The 16,250-nt window shown below is 38.9% G+C and overlaps 1 protein-coding gene across 2 annotated transcripts in view; it reads left to right on the forward strand.

Moving 5' to 3' along the window:
- Positions 1 to 15,063, forward strand: part of Fam204a (family with sequence similarity 204 member A) — a 32,435-nt gene extending 17,372 nt beyond the window's left edge. For both annotated transcript variants that reach the window (XM_087907725.1, XM_087907726.1), the window contains exons 7-8: positions 11,211 to 11,317; positions 11,791 to 15,063. In XM_087907725.1, coding sequence (XP_087763851.1) covers positions 11,211 to 11,317; positions 11,791 to 11,842 — 159 coding nt within the window. In that variant the 3' untranslated portion in view covers positions 11,843 to 15,063. The remainder of the gene's footprint in view (positions 1 to 11,210; positions 11,318 to 11,790) is intronic.
- The last annotated feature ends 1,187 nt before the right edge of the window (positions 15,064 to 16,250 follow it).

A 16,250-nucleotide genomic window follows, 5' to 3' on the forward strand; every position in this document is an offset into this window, starting at 1 on the left:
TCCTCTTCCAACTGCAAAGGCTGCCTCAGCAGACCCCTTCCATCAGTCAGTTGTCTCTGACTTTTTGCCTTGCTGAGAAAGAAAAGATGAGGCAGAGCATAGTTTATTAGTTCTTCTGCCTGATACCAGGGAAATTTACAGAGAAACATTTGTTTCATTGCAAGTTCTGAGTTCTTTTTAGCAGGGTTAATTATTTCACTTGCTATTAAGGAAGTTGTGCAATCTGAGGCCAGGAGGATGACTTGAGAGTCGTTGCACAAGTGTAGCAGCCAGAGCTTGGTCATAGGAATCCATGTAAAGGTGGGAGGAGAGAACTAACTTTACAAATTTGTCTTCTGATCTTCACATACAGTGAATGCCCTCATACCTACACCATATGCACATATAAAGAAGTTAATAAAAAATAAATGGTGCCTACAAGTTGGCTCAGTTGGGAACCTGAATTGTTTGATCCCTGGCACCAGTGTGGTAGAAGGGGAGAAATGATGTGGGTATACACATACAATCATAAAGAAAATTAAATTTTTTAAAAAGAAAGTTGTAAAATTTGTAAAATGTTTTTCTTTAATCCATACACTTTATTTAAATTTGCATTTATACCATTAGTTTCCATACTAGCAAAGGTATTTCCTGTTCTCTAACCCTGCTTTCTGTTGCAATGTTCCTTTGATCTAAAATAGCTGCTCTGTCCCTATTTTCCAAGACCTTGTTTTTGAGGAGAAGCCAGTTAGTACACACCCCTCAATTGTGTTTTGCCTAGTATTTCCTCATGGTGAGTCACAGCAGTGACACGGGACCTTCTTAGGCTCTCCAGAGACACATGCTCTCTCTTTGTGCCACTTTTTAATGGTTTTACTTTGATGAGGGTGATATCACTTAGTTTCTCCACTGTCTCCCTCTGTAATGAGTAAATACTTTATGGAGATTATAGTTTATGGCTGCACATGTTCTCTTGTTATTCTTTTGTCTATTTTGGCATCTATTGCTGGTTCTTTTTTTGCCAAAGTACTTTAGATCTTTAAAACAACGTTTGACTTTACATTTAGAAAGATTTTTTTGTATTTTATTATTATTATTATCTGTAAGCAGAGACTGCTCGTTCGTTTTCCAGCTGTATAATCAATCACACAGAAATTATATTAATATCAACATTTTTTGGCCAATGGCTCAAGCGTATTTCTAGCTAGCTCTTATATCTTAAATTAACCCAATTCTATTGGACAGCTTTATTTTCTGTCCAATAAAGGCAACACATATACAGAAGGATATCCCACATCGATTTTTTTTTTCCCCGCGACAGGGTTTCTCTGTACAGTCTTGGCTGTCCTGGAACTAGCTCTTGTAGACCAGGCTGGCCTCGAACTCACAGAGATCCGCCTATCTCTGCCTCCCAAGCGCTGGGATTAAAGGCATGAGCCATCACTGCCTGGCTTAAGATTTGTTTTATTTTTAATTGCATATGTGTGTGTTCACTTGTTCATCAATACACATTTGAGTGTAGTTGCCCAAGGAAGGCAGGAGAAGTGTACAGATCTCTTGGAGCTGGAGTTACAAGTAGTTGTAAGTTGGCTGATGTGGGTTCTGGGAACTGAGTTCTAGTCCTCTGCAGAAGCAGAAAGGGGTTTTAACTGTGAGCCATCCCTCCAGTGCCTCTTGACAGTATTTTCTTACATGGCAAACCAAGACTAAACTTTAGTTTAAGTGTGAGGAATTTGATTATAGATTGTTTTCTGAATCCATTTCAAATCTCACAAACCTGGACAATTTTCCAGATGGTGTGCTGGATTGGGAAGGAGCTCCACGTGTGTCTTGTGCCAGCTTAACTTTGTTAGTTCCAGTCTCGCCCTGGCGAGCTGCCTTGCTATGTACATGTTCAACTGCCTGAAAATCCATTCAGGGCTGCACCTCTAGTGTTTTTTAGAAGTAGGGATTTCTTTGAGGACACTGGTATTGTAGTTTGGTTTCTTCTCATCTTGCTGTTTTAGAAGTTGGGATTTTATAATGCTGATTAGGAGTTTTATTTCAACATCTGTCCTGTCATACTCTATGACAAATGAGATTGCTTTAAAAATACTATTTTTAGCATATGTGAAAATAACATTTTTCTCAATTGTCCTTTTTTTTTTACTGTGATACATATGTAAAGCTATGTTTTGGTAAATTCAAATGATTTATTTTGAGTTTAATGAATTCTGATTAAAAGAAAAACCAATAATTTATATCCTGTATAACTGAAAGGACGGCTGGGTCATCTCTACTGTTCTGACATAGACTCAGGAGGACTCCAGTGCTGTGCCCACACTTTGAGCGCCTGTGAGGAATGTCCAGTCAAGAAGAGCTTTGACAGGGAATGGTGCAAGCTTCAGATGCTCATATTCACCCCTTAGTGCCAGACACTGTGACGATGAGATGGGATTCTAGAAAAGCGTGGGTTTGGGGCAGAAACCTTTTATGAATAGAGTGTATATATGCATGGTAGGTGTCCTTTTGAAATTCAGGTAGATTGGTTTTTAATAACAGCAGCGTTTGCTTTTCTCAAGAAGCAGTGACTGGGACCTGCTGATAAAGCCTTTGCTCAGAGGCACAGACCCCAGAGTTCTTAGAGCCCTTTCCAGCCATAGGTGAAGCTCATTTTGATGTTTAACATTTAAAAGCCTGTGAAGCGAGTAGGGCAGCATCAATTTTGAGAAAAATGAAGTTAAAAGTAGAACCACGTCTGTGAATAGACCTTGAGAACAGCCCTCAAAGAGAGTGTGTCAAAATTAGGCTGTTGGTGTGCTCTCATTGTGACGCAGCAACCACATAATTTCCCAGAAACGTGTCCCTCAAATTTGTGATGACTGAGTTTGTGTGAAATCTGGTTTGGGGAAAGTGGGCAACTTAAAGTCTGTGTCTAAGCTTAAACTGTGCTATCATTTTAGGGTTTGCTGTGCAAACCTAGACTCTTTTGAGAGTGCCCTCCTGCTTATCTGCCCGTTCGGTGCTGTAACAGTTTCTGAGGAGAAATAGACACATGGACTTAGACGGGTGTACTGATGAAAGTGTTCCATCTTTCTCTAAACTCTTGTTTGGAGGTGTCTGGCTGGTGACCTCTGACTTGACAGAGCATTCTGCTCATCTTGCACCCTTCCTCCTAGGCTGCTGTCCTTTCTGACTCATTATCTTCAGTCTAAAGAGACCTGTGGAAACAAATACTTTGAAATACACTGCTAGAGTCTGAATTTAATTTAGTGGGCAGCAATTGGAGTGACTATTACATTTAAAAAAAAAAAAAAGGACTTTTCTCCAAACATTTTTTCTGTTAGCTTGTGCAGTTAAAAGTCAGCTTCAGTTGGTTGCAAACAGTATGCTTGCACCCTCAAATGAATCACCTACCCTCCCTAACTGCATATGTTCCTCATATGCACTTCAGTTCCACCTGTCCAGTGTCCTGTTCTCATGAATACTCTTTTTGGGAAGAAATATCCTGAAACCAAGTTTTTGAGTTAAAATTGCACAGATACAATGCCGAACAGCATATTCCAATTAACCATTATAAAAATGTATTGCTGGGACATCTAGTGCTGCTGAAGACAGGCAGATTCTTTCTGTAGTTATAAATATTGTGATTTCTGGTATCTGAAGAGTGAGTAAAAAGAGTACAGTACAGATTTTTTGTGTATGTATGTATATATGTATACACACATATAAAGAGTAAATGCCATGTCTTTATTCCAACCACTATTTTATGTTTATGGAAAGGAGATGTTGCACTTAGCAGGAGTGTGTTTGACAAATGCTGCCAACCATGAGTTTTCTCTAAAAACAGATGGTAGGTTTTACTTATAGTCATTTTGTGTGGATATCTGCAGACTTCGGCAAAATATATTTTGTCTTTTAATATTATTCTGCCTACCAGTCCTGATGTTTTCTTGATCGACTTCTCTTTTCAGTAGTAAGTCCAGTTTAGTGCCGTTTTCTTTTTGGTATATTTCACTGGTGGATTGACAGTAGGAAAGAGGATAGGGCACTGGGGAGGAAAAGCCCTCTCAGGTAATGGGCTGTTGCTAGGCAGCTCACCAGCCCCTAGAGGAGATGGACACTCTCTCCTGGAGGCTATATGTGCCTGCTGAGGATCGTCCAGGACTGACTCCGTTTCTTTATCAGTGCTTTTTAATTCGGACATTTCTCCCTGTTTTCGTCTTGTTGTCTGCACATAGTTGTGGGGTTTTAATATGGTAGTTTTAATTTTTTTCAAGACTTATTCTCCTTAACTCTAATAAGTAACTCAGTTGTTTGTTATATGTAGAGGAACTTAGCACAGTACATGGAATAAGCTTCTCTGGCCACATGAGAAAAGGCCTGGATGAATTCCTTTACATCTAGTTTAACGACATTTTCTTCCCATAAAGACCCTGCAGCTTTGAAGTCGAAGCGAGTTGGCCTCAGAAAAGTAAAATTGGTGTTTAGTGAAGGGCATCTCTCTGGAGTTTTCAGGTGTGCTCATTCGAATCTCATTGTGTTGTGAAGGTTTCTTTTAACCTCTGGGGTTTGGCTGGGTACTCACCTTGAATGGCATTCCTTATGCGCTGTCTTAATTATGTTTATCTGTGCTTTTAACTAACCTTAAAAAAAGATTTCAGATGTTACAAGTCTAATTAAAGAGACAGACAAAGCACAGTTTATACTGTAGATTTTTTTCTGCAGTTCAATTAATCAGCATGTTTTCTCTTTTAATTAAAACCATTTTAGTAAATTAAAGCCCACAGCAAAACACATATATAATTTGTTTGTAATTAGCTCTTAATTGGTGGTAGTTGAAGCTTAGCACCCTTGGTTTCTTTCTTCATGATTGCCATTTTATTAGCAGCCAGTCATTAATTAATCTTTTTCTAATTAGCTTATAAAACTGTTGATGGCACATTATTGTAAATGTGATTTTAAGTTCAAAGCTTGTTAATAGGCTTTCTTACTTAGAAGAACAGAGATAAAGAAATTGCTGAAAACAGTACTACAGTTCTTTCAAAAAACTGTCTTTCTTATGGGGCTGTGTAAAGTATCTAACAGCTTATGATTAATTTTTTAATGCTTTTCCCCCTTTATGAATGGAATAAATTGTTTGAATATAAATGTCAATATCCAGGAATAATTTCAGCAATGTAACGTCTTTTTCTTCTGCTTTGGAATATTGTAATCTAGGTATAATTTGAAGTTATTAAAATGGGCATTAGGTGAACTATTTCGCTATTAAATCAGAATTTATGGATCATATTATATGTGTATATGTGCGTCTATCTTCCTAGTGTGTTTTAAATCAGTGTTTGTTGGTTATGCTTTGAAATAAGCTGGCAGGAATTGTAGGTATGTGTGAGTATGTATCTGGTTGTACATCTAGACACTAATGTGATATACAAACATAGACAAACATGTCAGCCTGTGTATGCACACACTTCAAGTTAACATTGAAACAAGATGCCAATGATACAAAGAAAAGATCTTGATTGAAAATTCCGTTAATGATGAGCTGTGTCATGGCTTAGGCTGCTGTCAGAACACTGGCATCCCAGGTGTAACCATGGAGAGAAGACCAGTGTAGCATTTACTGTGGCAGATAGCACCTTAAGCTGTGGTTTGCGTGAAGCCCATTAGCCTTGTTACATCCTTTCTTGAAATACAGTGGCATCCTGAGTTGTTTTTAAAAATCAATTATTGCAAAGTTTTGAAACTTAAATTTTAAAACACAACAGAACTGACCATTGGAAATACTTGTTCTTTGCTCTTGAACTTTGTGTGTTACTTCAACTTTGACTGTTTCTATGCTTGTTTCTCAGAAGGCATTTTACGATGGCATGTGAGAGACACTAGAAAGGGATAGCTGACAAGGAAAAAATTAAAAATTGGATAAAAAGTAAATGAATAATGTCATATTACTAAAAAGATGAGAGGCTAATTTGTGCCGACTTTTTGCTAATTTTGTTCAAGCTTCAAAATGAGGAGCTGTCACCCGTTCTGTGTAGCGCTGATGACAGTGCCAATGATCCATGAAATAAGCTGCCGCTGGCTTTGTTCTGATAAGAATGAACAAATCTGCACAATGTTCGGCTCCCAGAATCTCATTTTCATACTTGCATGCAGGCTAAAAGAAATAAGCTGTTTGCAGGCTTGATTAATCAGACATTGGAGGGTTTTTTGTCTCTTTGATCTCTTTCGTCTCCTAGGTAACTTGCTTGACATTAATGTTGAGCTTGAGTAAAGACAATCAGGAATTGTCGACCAAACTGATATAAAAATTAAAGACCTTAACACTTTAAGTACTCCAGTAATGGTTCCGCTTTACTTCAGAAAACATCTGTTTTCATTTAATTAAAGAACAAAAGAGAATGGCATAAATATTTTTCATAGAGACCTATTATTCTATAAAAAGTTAAAGTATGATAATTGGTATTTTTAAATAAGTGCCTTGAAAGTGTTCAAAAGGGAGGAAAACTTCATAACTCTGTTGCAAGCTAGTAATTTTGAGATGACTAAAATATTTTATAAAATGGATAAGCAGTTCATAGCTGTGCTAGATTAAGCTGTTGGAATCAGATGCTTCAAAAGATTATCAGGAAACTTTATGACAACATTTGTAAGAGGTACTAACTTTATTTTGAAGTTTTTTATTTTTGAAACTTGCACTGTGTTTGTAAGGATGTGCCATCATAGCTGTTTTACGACCCAATATGATTTACACACACTGAACCTGTAAAATTGAAAGGAATTAAAAAAATGTCGCGGTGCATTTGCTTGAGGTTGTGCAGGCGCTTTTACAAATCTTCCAAGTGGCTGTAAAGATGAATGCCTCAAGGGTCCAGCCAGGGCCCTGCTTTTCCAACCAGCTAAAGCCCTTATCTTAAATCCAAGCAAAGTACCATTAATCTTTTTGAAAGACCTTTTATGGCTTTTAATATATCCCAAATTAGAACATTTTACACCCTTGGTTCCTGAAATATGGTGATAAAAAGCCTTTAGAGCTTAATTTTCCTTACCGCATGCTCCGACCAATTTGCAGTTCTTTGTGATAATGTTTAGACACCTTAATTAAAATGCAGCAAAATATTGGATGTTCTATATGGAAAATGCTGATACTTTGGCTACACATACAAGAAATCCTGTATGTATTTTTATTCATTAAAAATGTCTCCTCACACTGTGTTACTATAGTTATCTGATGACCCCGAACTGTTTTTTTTTTAATTCACTTTTTTATTTAATATAAAAGCCATTGACCAAGCTTTTGGGATGTTTACATTGCAGGAAGATGCATTTTTCTTGTATAGAGGTGAAAGGGTGATTCCTGTCTGCCTGTCTTGTTTGTCGTAGAGAAATACAGCACAGTATCCTTTTATATTCTGAAACTCAGGTTTGACATCTCGACTGAAAAATACATTTTTTTTCTTAACTACCTCTTCATGGAAGGCCTTATTATCCTTTTGTATTTCCAGATATTCTTGTTCCATTTCTTTCTCCACAGAAATAAGTGAAACAGTCACTTAAACATTTGAAAGTCAAAAACTACTATGGATTTTTATCATCATTACAAATAGTATTTTTTTTTCTGTAAAAAACACAATACATAGAACAACCTTGCTTTAATGTTTATTGACTGAAGAACATTACATTTAACCTGGCCCATGGTCCAAAGCAGGTAGATACTACATCCCTATAGGAACATTGTCTGAAAGTGCTCCTATAAACCTGGTAGTTTATTTAGTTCACAAAGTGATGGAGCCCACTCTGCAGTTTAAGAATTCTTAAAAGTTTATAATGTGTCTTGATAGTGGCCTCTGTAACTTTGCCATGAAGCTGGTGGTTCTAGGTTTGGTTTTATTTTTAGCTTTGCAGCAACTCTGAAAGCATTTCTGTTTGGCTGTGGTAGGGTAGAGAGTCAGTCCATGGTGCTCCTTGGTTTGTCTGTCTTATATCTGGGAAACTCGAAGGAGAAACTTCAGTAAGTTAAAAATAGAGAACTGTAATTTGACTTCACAACAGTTTGGGAAAACAGCTTTCACTCATGGTAATGGTGGATAGCAAATATGGTTCACATTATATTGTTTCTTACCCAAAGGAGAGGGATGAGTTTAAATAAAATAAAAAGTAGATGAGAGGTAAATAGGACTTTGACCTGGGGGAGTTGGTAAACTGTATCGTGCATCATTCTTTTATTTAGTTTGTATTAAATGGAATGGAATCAGCAGAGAAATACAGATATTCAAGGAATGAAGCAGGAAAGAGATTAAGTCATCCATGTGAATCTTGGCATCTTTCTGTACATCTTAAACTTCGGTTACAAGCTGCTTTTTGTGACAGAAAACAGCTTCTTAGGTCCGTTTAATGCTCCCTATTTGTCCAGTTTTGCCCCACACTTCCCACTCCCCTTGCATTTAGCTGCACCTTTGTGATTAACTCTGACGAGAAACGCCTGTGTTACTTTACGAGCCCCTAAGAGATCCTCCAGTTCTGCCACATAAGGAAATGCAAGATGTATGGGGGCCTTACATGTTCTCAGAGTTAAACTGAAACAAAAAGTCATTGATATTTAGGGATTCGTTTGGCACTCCACTAACCTGAGCAGCAGATTCTAACTTCATTTCCTTTCATGTATGACAAGTAAAAAGATTTTCAGTGGATTGGGAATTCCATCTTAGTGGAAAATGATGCCACCACACTTTCTCTGAGTTTCTTGCTGAGGTGTAGTAATGCTCAGCCCCATTATTAATCTTTTTAAATCTCAATCTCCCTGCCCCCTTCCCTCCCTTCCTCCCTTCCTCTCTTCCTCCCTCTTCCCCGCCCCCCTCTGTGTATGTGTGCATACATATATACTATGGATGGTTTGTGTATAAAGAGAGAACCATCTCTTTTTTGATACAGGGTGTCTTGTGTCATGGTCCCCTGCCCTGCCCTGCCCTAGAAGGATTCTCCTGCCTCTGCCTCCCATATTTCTCATACAAATTAGAATTACAGATGTGTTTGCTATCATGCCTGGATCTGTGATGGGGGGGGCTGTCCAGGTATTCGAACTCATGTCCTCACACGTGTGTGACAAGTATTTTACCTATGGAACCATCTCCCTGCCTAGTTCTTTGCCTTTTGAGGGGGGGAGCTAACTTAGGTGACCTTTTCTGTAATAAAGAGCTAGAAAAGAAGAGAGTTGACAGAACAGAGTCAGCGTGGAGGTGGCCGTACTTCTCTCGTGCCCAGTGTGAAAGAGTCCTATGTGGTTTAGTGCTATGTCTCCAGTGACTGGCAGGAGCAAATGCCTGTGCCTTCATAAAGGTTAGGAGTAAATGTTCTTGTACAGTTGTTCAGCTAGCATTGGTTTGGATTTTGAGAAGATATTGAGGTTGCTTTGCCTTCTCAAATTGATGTGGGATTCCCCTCTGTATGCTGTGAATACCACTGATTAATAAAAAAAACTGCTTTGAGCCTATAGCAGAGCAGGGCATAACAGAGCTAGGCCAGGAAAACTAAACTGAATGCTGGGAGAAAGAAGGTGGAGTTTAGAGAAGCCATGGAGCCAGCGCCAGAGACATATGTGAAAACCTTGCCAGTAGGCCACAGCCACATAGCAATACACAGGTTAATAGAGATAGGTTACTTTAGGATATGAGTTAGCCAGAAATATGCTTAAGCGATTGGCCAAACAGTATTGCAAAAAAATATGTTTTCTGTGTAATTATTTCGAGAGTCTGGGCGGCCAGGGAACGAACAAGCAGCCTCCTACAACATCAAGTGAATATTCAGATTCTGCTTAGTCCTTTCCATGGCTGTAGTGCTGGTAACCATGTCAACACCTTAGTGTGATTGTTACCTTCCATTGAGAGAGAAAAAGAATGTGTGTTTCCTTACTGAACTGAAAAGCCAAGTCTGTTTCTCTCAAGTTTGTAAATTCCAGAGATCTTGATTATCCCTTGTCTATTTTGCTCAAGAGAGATGTATCAAGCATTACAGACTTCATCTGCCTAAGTTTACTTCTTGCGCATGAACTCTTCACTTCCAACCATACCTTACTAGACTGCCAGCCAGGCAATTCTCTAAAACTCAGATTCTGATTGGCTAATTTGAATGACTTCCTATGTTTCCTCTCCACGAGTCTGCCTGTCTTCTTCTAATATGTGTTTAGTTGAATGAAGGAATAGGAATGCCAAGAAACATCAGAAAGATCGAAAGCCTTCATTGATTTAAAGCTTTCTTTGTTTTTGAGGCGGAGTCTAGCTCTGCAGCCCTGCTTGAATGGCCTGGTGTTGGTTACTGCAGCACAGCTTTGCTTCTCTGGTCAGCATCCCTTTGCCTGGGATTCCAGGTGTAGCCCATCGTACCACCTGACTTCACCTTGATTCTTCTGGATCGAGTCATGCACTTGGATGCTTAGTTTACATTAAAAATCCCCCCTGAAAGTTGTGTGCTGGCATTGCTGCTCTGGAGATGCTTCCTGGGAAATACTTTGCAGTCTAACAAGTGCTAGAGAAATACAGAGGCAAGAACTTACAGGCTGAGCTAGGGAAGACATCTGGATTGGGGTTCACGTTAAATGAATATTGTAGGGCCAGCAGTTAGCAGTCAGGGAAGCAAGAACAGGACTGCTGCCCAGGACACAGCAAGGTCCTGGAGTTCAGCTTCTTTACTTTCTGACTCCCCTTATATTCTTTTCTCTCTCAGAGACTTAAAAGCTGTTGCCTATCATGCAGAGTGCATTTATGAAGTAGTAATTAGCTTCCCCATGTTTCATTAATCCCATCTGTGGCTGTCAATCAGCACTTCTGATCAGCACGAGATAACTGGTGTGACCATACTGGGTTGCTATAATTCTAGCCCAGAGCAAAGAAAGTTGATGTCTCTGTCAGTCTGTTTGCAGCCTTATCAGGGCAGATTCCTGTTCAGCCTACAGAATTGAAGGGATAGCTTGAAGGGCCTCATTACTACCTTTGTGGACCCTCAAAGGGTCTGAGTTTGGGAGGATTTCCACCCAGGGGATGGTGCTGCTGGGGTGGAGGATGTTTGAGTAGTGAAGGGCAGTAGAAGCCGTGTCTGTATTGGTTATGCTTTGTTCAGGGGCCCAAGTGTAGGGTTTCTTGTTTTTAGACACAGCTCCTGAACTATGTGTGCCCAATTTTTTGTACTATTGTATTTCCTACATTAGTTAGGATATTTCTTTTCACCCTTTTTTTCCTTTTTTCTTCCATAATTCTTAGCTTGGTGTAAAAATTGCCAAAGCAATTGCCTGCCACAAGTTTGTTAAAGCCAAAAAGGAGGCTGAAAACTCACAGGCTGCTCGAAAGAAGAAGAAACTGGCATGGGGGTAAGTTCACTTTGTCCTGGGGTGGATCAGATGGCTCAGCTGTTAGGAAGACCAGGGTTCAATTCCAAGCACACACATGGTGCCTCAACAACTGTGCAAATCAAAGGGATTTGATGCCCTCTTCTGGGTTCTGGGGACCAGGCTTGCATATGGTACAGAGACATACATGCAGGCAGAACACTCAGACATGTAAAATAATAATAATGTTTAAAAATTGAAGAAACAAAAGTCACGATTCTGTTTACTTGGTAGGAATTGCAGAAAATCTGCTTATCCATTGAATCCAGTTTGTTGTATGTGTCAGTAAAATGATTGTGGGTTTATAACGGGGAGGCCTCTCCTCAGCCTGTGGGGTTATAGCGGAGGCCTCTCCTTAGCCTGTGGTATCTGTGAAATTGCAGTGCTTTGGTCACTTACCAAACAGGTTATTTTATTTTAGAAATAAATTGAGATTTTTATGCTCTTCGTTTTAGGTTTGAAGCAAAGAAGAGATGGGAAACTAAAAGCAACATGGGATACATGTAGCCTCGCAGAGTTCTTCAGGACGTTTATGATAGGCCGGCATGCTTCATTTGCCAAAAAGATTTCCCTGCTTAGGCTTAAAATGTCAGAAAATTGATAAGGGTAGAAAAAGATAAGCCTGAAACTTGGGAGCTGATTATAAATTCTTTTCAGTCTTTTTTCTAAGAAGTTTGTAAAGGAAATGAGCATTTTTATATTTGTGTAAGAAATTTTAAGCATATGTACAAGAAAGATGGGAAGGGTTTTATTTATTTGTATAAACCTACAGTTTAAAACCAATTTTGTGTTTCTTCTATTAGGTCTAGCATAGCCTGTGAGGTCCTTGTACTTCCTTATCTGTTCTTAACATGACTGTACTTTTTCTAGACTTGTGTTTTTCAGATTGGCTTTTGTTTATAATAGATTAGTCATAAATATAAAAATTCTCAATTGTTACTGACTTTACCAATGACTTTAATTACTTCAATGTTATAAGAATAATTATTGATTCTTTATGGAGGCAGTAGAATTAATATTTTGTAGTCACATAGTAAAAGCTATTGGTTAATTTTTGTGTAATGTCAGTGGACATAATTACAGTAAAATGGTAAAAAACAACACAGACAGAAGGTCTTCCCAATCCAGTAAAAAAGTGGACATAACATATATGGAGAATTATTTAAATTCAGCTTTGCCTAGAAAATATCTTTCTAAATATTTCTCAACCGTGTCATTTTTTAGATTATGATTGTTCTTTGGAACGGAAATGGTCTGATTGTGGTAGACAGATCATTGTAACTGAGGATATAACTTTGGATTGTCTAACAACTCATTTGTTTTTACCTCTTCCTCTGCCACTTTAAAGATGAAATGAGTTAATGAGACTAAAGAGAGAACTAATACCTGGGAAGCCATTGTCCTTCGGTATGTGTTTTACAGTCCTAATGGAAATTCGTCATTTGATAACTGGCAAGACTAAATGTGGACACTGAAAAATTAGTCATGATTATAATTACATTATTTTTAGATATAGAGCAGTAACAATTTCATTAACTTATGGCAATATGTAAGTTTTCTTTATATAAAGAATTAGTGAATAATTTGTTGCTCATTAAGAGTCCAAATGTCACCAAGTGGTAATGGCACACACTTTTAATCCCAGTACTCAGGAGGCAGAGGCAGGTGGATCTCTGTGAGTTTGAGGCCAGCCTGTTCTACAGAGTGAGCTCCAGGACAGTCAAGGCTACAGAAAGAAACCCTATCTAAAACAACAGCAACAATAAATTTAAGAGAGAGAGAGAGAGAGAGAGAGAGAGAGAGACCAAATGTCAACTCTTGTTGATTCCATTTAGTTGAGAACTGAGATCTAGGAGATTGGATATCCACTGACTTGTCTTCATACCTTTGAAAGGTGTCCAATTAAAATGTTCCTGAGTACTGTGTACTTCGAGTGAGTGAATGTATGCTTCACAGGGCAGGAATATTTCCCCCGAAGTTTCTAGAGTTTCTGGTTTTGTATGTAAGGTCCTCGGAATATGCGTTCCCCTTGGGCCCCCACCTCAGTTTTGTCTGTCCTTACATTCACCAAGGCTGGTACTTTTGCCAGCATGTTTCCCTTCTCAGACCTTGGCGGAACGTTTTTCGTCAGGATCAGATTGTGGAGCCTCTGACTTCTCCGTCAAATCAGCAAGGCCCTGCTCACCCACACCAGTGCCAGCAGTTTGCCCCTGTTTAAAATTTATTTATTCCCCTTTTATATGTGTGGGGTGTTCTGCCTGCATGTATGTCTCTGTACCATGTGCTTGTCTGATACCTATGGAGGGCAAAATAGAGGCGTCATATCCCCTGGAAATGGAGTTGTAGATAGTTGTGAGATACCATGTGGATGTTTGGATCCTCTGGCGGAGCAGCCAGTGCTCTTACAGCTAGAGCTTAACTGAGTGAAGAATAGTCAGGAGGGAAGGCGGTCAGAGAAGAGGACTCGGCTCCCTACTTGTGTGGACGTGGATTGTGGATGTGGTGCTGTGGGTTAGAATAGGAAGGAGGCTTGGTGAGAAAGCAGCACAGTGCTTTTGCTGTATCTGCTTGTCTCTTATTTGGTATTAGTTTTATTTGGGATGAGCTTTAATTTAACTTAGATACTTTATTTCTTAGAACAATAAAATGATAGCATTATTCCCAGAGTATCGGTGTTGCCCAAGGCATGTAGTCATAGCTACATTGAAATAAAGGTTCTTTGTGAACCAGTAATAACTATGGTTCCTGAAGCTTCAACTTGTTCATTTACTACCTCCAGAATGCTTGAATTAGATTAGTAATGTGATTGTCAGTTCCTGCTGAGTGAGATTAATATGTTTTAGACCATTGGTATGGCATTAATGTAACATGATTTATTGTCTAAGTACTTCAGGTCAGAACAACTTACTGAGGAACAGTAATTTTCAGCTTTTACTGCACTGGTTTTGAGAAGTAAAGTTGGTAGTGCATTCTTGTTTAGGAGCCCTCGGGATGTTTCTGATTTCAGCAGAACATTCTATTTCTTTCACCAAAAGGAGAGTTTGAATATGTAATCTCAAGCTGGCTATAATTAGTTCTGATGACAGTTAAATGCCTCAGCCAAGACTGTAAATCAGCAGTTAAACTCTGATTTTTGCAACTGATCATAAATCTCAAGCACTGTATTTTGGGGCAGGCAAATAAAGGAGGGGCAGACCTCAGACAGAGATAAAATGTCATTGGGACATTTGGGTGCAGCTGTAAACCTCATACTTCAAATCTCATATGGCTTACACCTTTTGTCTAAACTATCTTTGACGTCCTTTAGTAGCTTAGGTTATTAACAACCAATGAAAAAGTGGAATCCTCCGTGTGGGGGTGTGTGGTGGTGTGTGTGTGTGGTGTGCTGGTGCAACACTTCCCCCTCGTTTGAGTTGGGACCTCATTCAGCCTGGAGTGAGCCTGGAGTCCATCCAGCTTTGTCCTTGTCTCTGCAGCCCCGGCTCTGGGGTTAGAGACCTGTCTGTGGCCATCCTTGTTTTTTTACATGAGTTTGGGGATCCAATCTCAGTTCTGTTATCCTCCAAGTCCTCTCCCCATGACTTTGTTAGGGAAAGATGAATGCTATGTGTTTGGAAATATATATACTTAATAACTAAATACATTATACAAGGCTGAGTTTTCAATCAGGTGGTAATTTTTTTGTTGTGATTTTTTAATCAATAATAAAGTTTGGGAAAATAAATTGATGTTATGTCCAGTCCCATTTTGAAATGTGGTCATCAAATTCAGAGTCAACTAATACAATTCAAGTTTTGTGTGTGTGTGTGTGTGTGTGTGTGTGTTGCCAAAAGTTGCTTTTATTTTTAGTCTCTGGCAGGGGCAAAAACACTTTGCATGTCAATTTAATATTTTTTAAAGCTGTTTGTTCATTCACTTAAATTTACACTCTACTAGAGTCTTAGCTCTAACTTTGAGAAAATAAATAGCAGTATTTAGACAAAATGTACATGTGAATATCTTTTTCCAAAGCAAATGTAGATTGGTGTTTGTGGCATCAGTGCCTTTTAACCTGGTAATAGACCTGAAATGACACTGTAAAGTTGGGAGCTTTCTGAACTCAGGGCAGCGTATTTTATGGCTTTTCCCACTCAACTGTGTATATGTGTGTGGTGTGCATTTGTGTGTGTGTGTGCACGCTCATACTCAGCTCAGCTAGTCAGCTTGACCTCTGTCTACTTTTTGAGTTCTAGGATTACAGAAGCTATCATGGCTGCCCAACTTTTACATGCTTTCTCGGGATCTGAACTCCAGGCCTCTAACTTGCAGCACTGACTGAGCCATCTCCTCAGGTCACTTGATGCACTTTTTCTATGAATTAATCAGAATACATCTTTAGTTTTCAAACTTTAAATTAACCTTATGCTAACAAGCTCAGTGTGCTCTTAAGTTTCAGTGATGTATTGAGACATTTAAATTAATGTGTATGTGTACCTTTAAAGAATATTTTTGTTCTTTGACAGTTATATATATATATATATATATAAACATATCTTGATCATATCCACCCACTCTCCCCTCTCATTCTCCAACATGTCCCCTCACCTTTATGTAATTAAATGTGATGATGATGGTGACGATAACCTCCTGAGTCTTATTAGTGCTGCTTGCATACATGTGGGTGTGATTAGTTCCACCAGAGCTTGGGAAACCTACAGATGATTACTACTCCAAAAAATGTCCTCCTCCAACAGCCATCACCTGCCAATAGCGCTTCAGCTAGGGGTGGGACTTCATGAATTCTTCCCATCTGTGCTGGAATGTTAACTGGCTTGATCCTGTGCAGGCCTTGTGGGTCCATATGCACACTGGCCTTGAAGTCTAGAAGATAGCATGTTACAGCATTTCTTCTCTTCCCCTGACTCTGTTTCACCTC

This window comes from Myodes glareolus, chromosome 7, assembly GCF_982192425.1.
Source record: "Myodes glareolus chromosome 7, mMyoGla1.1, whole genome shotgun sequence".
NCBI lineage: Eukaryota > Metazoa > Chordata > Mammalia > Rodentia > Cricetidae > Myodes > Myodes glareolus.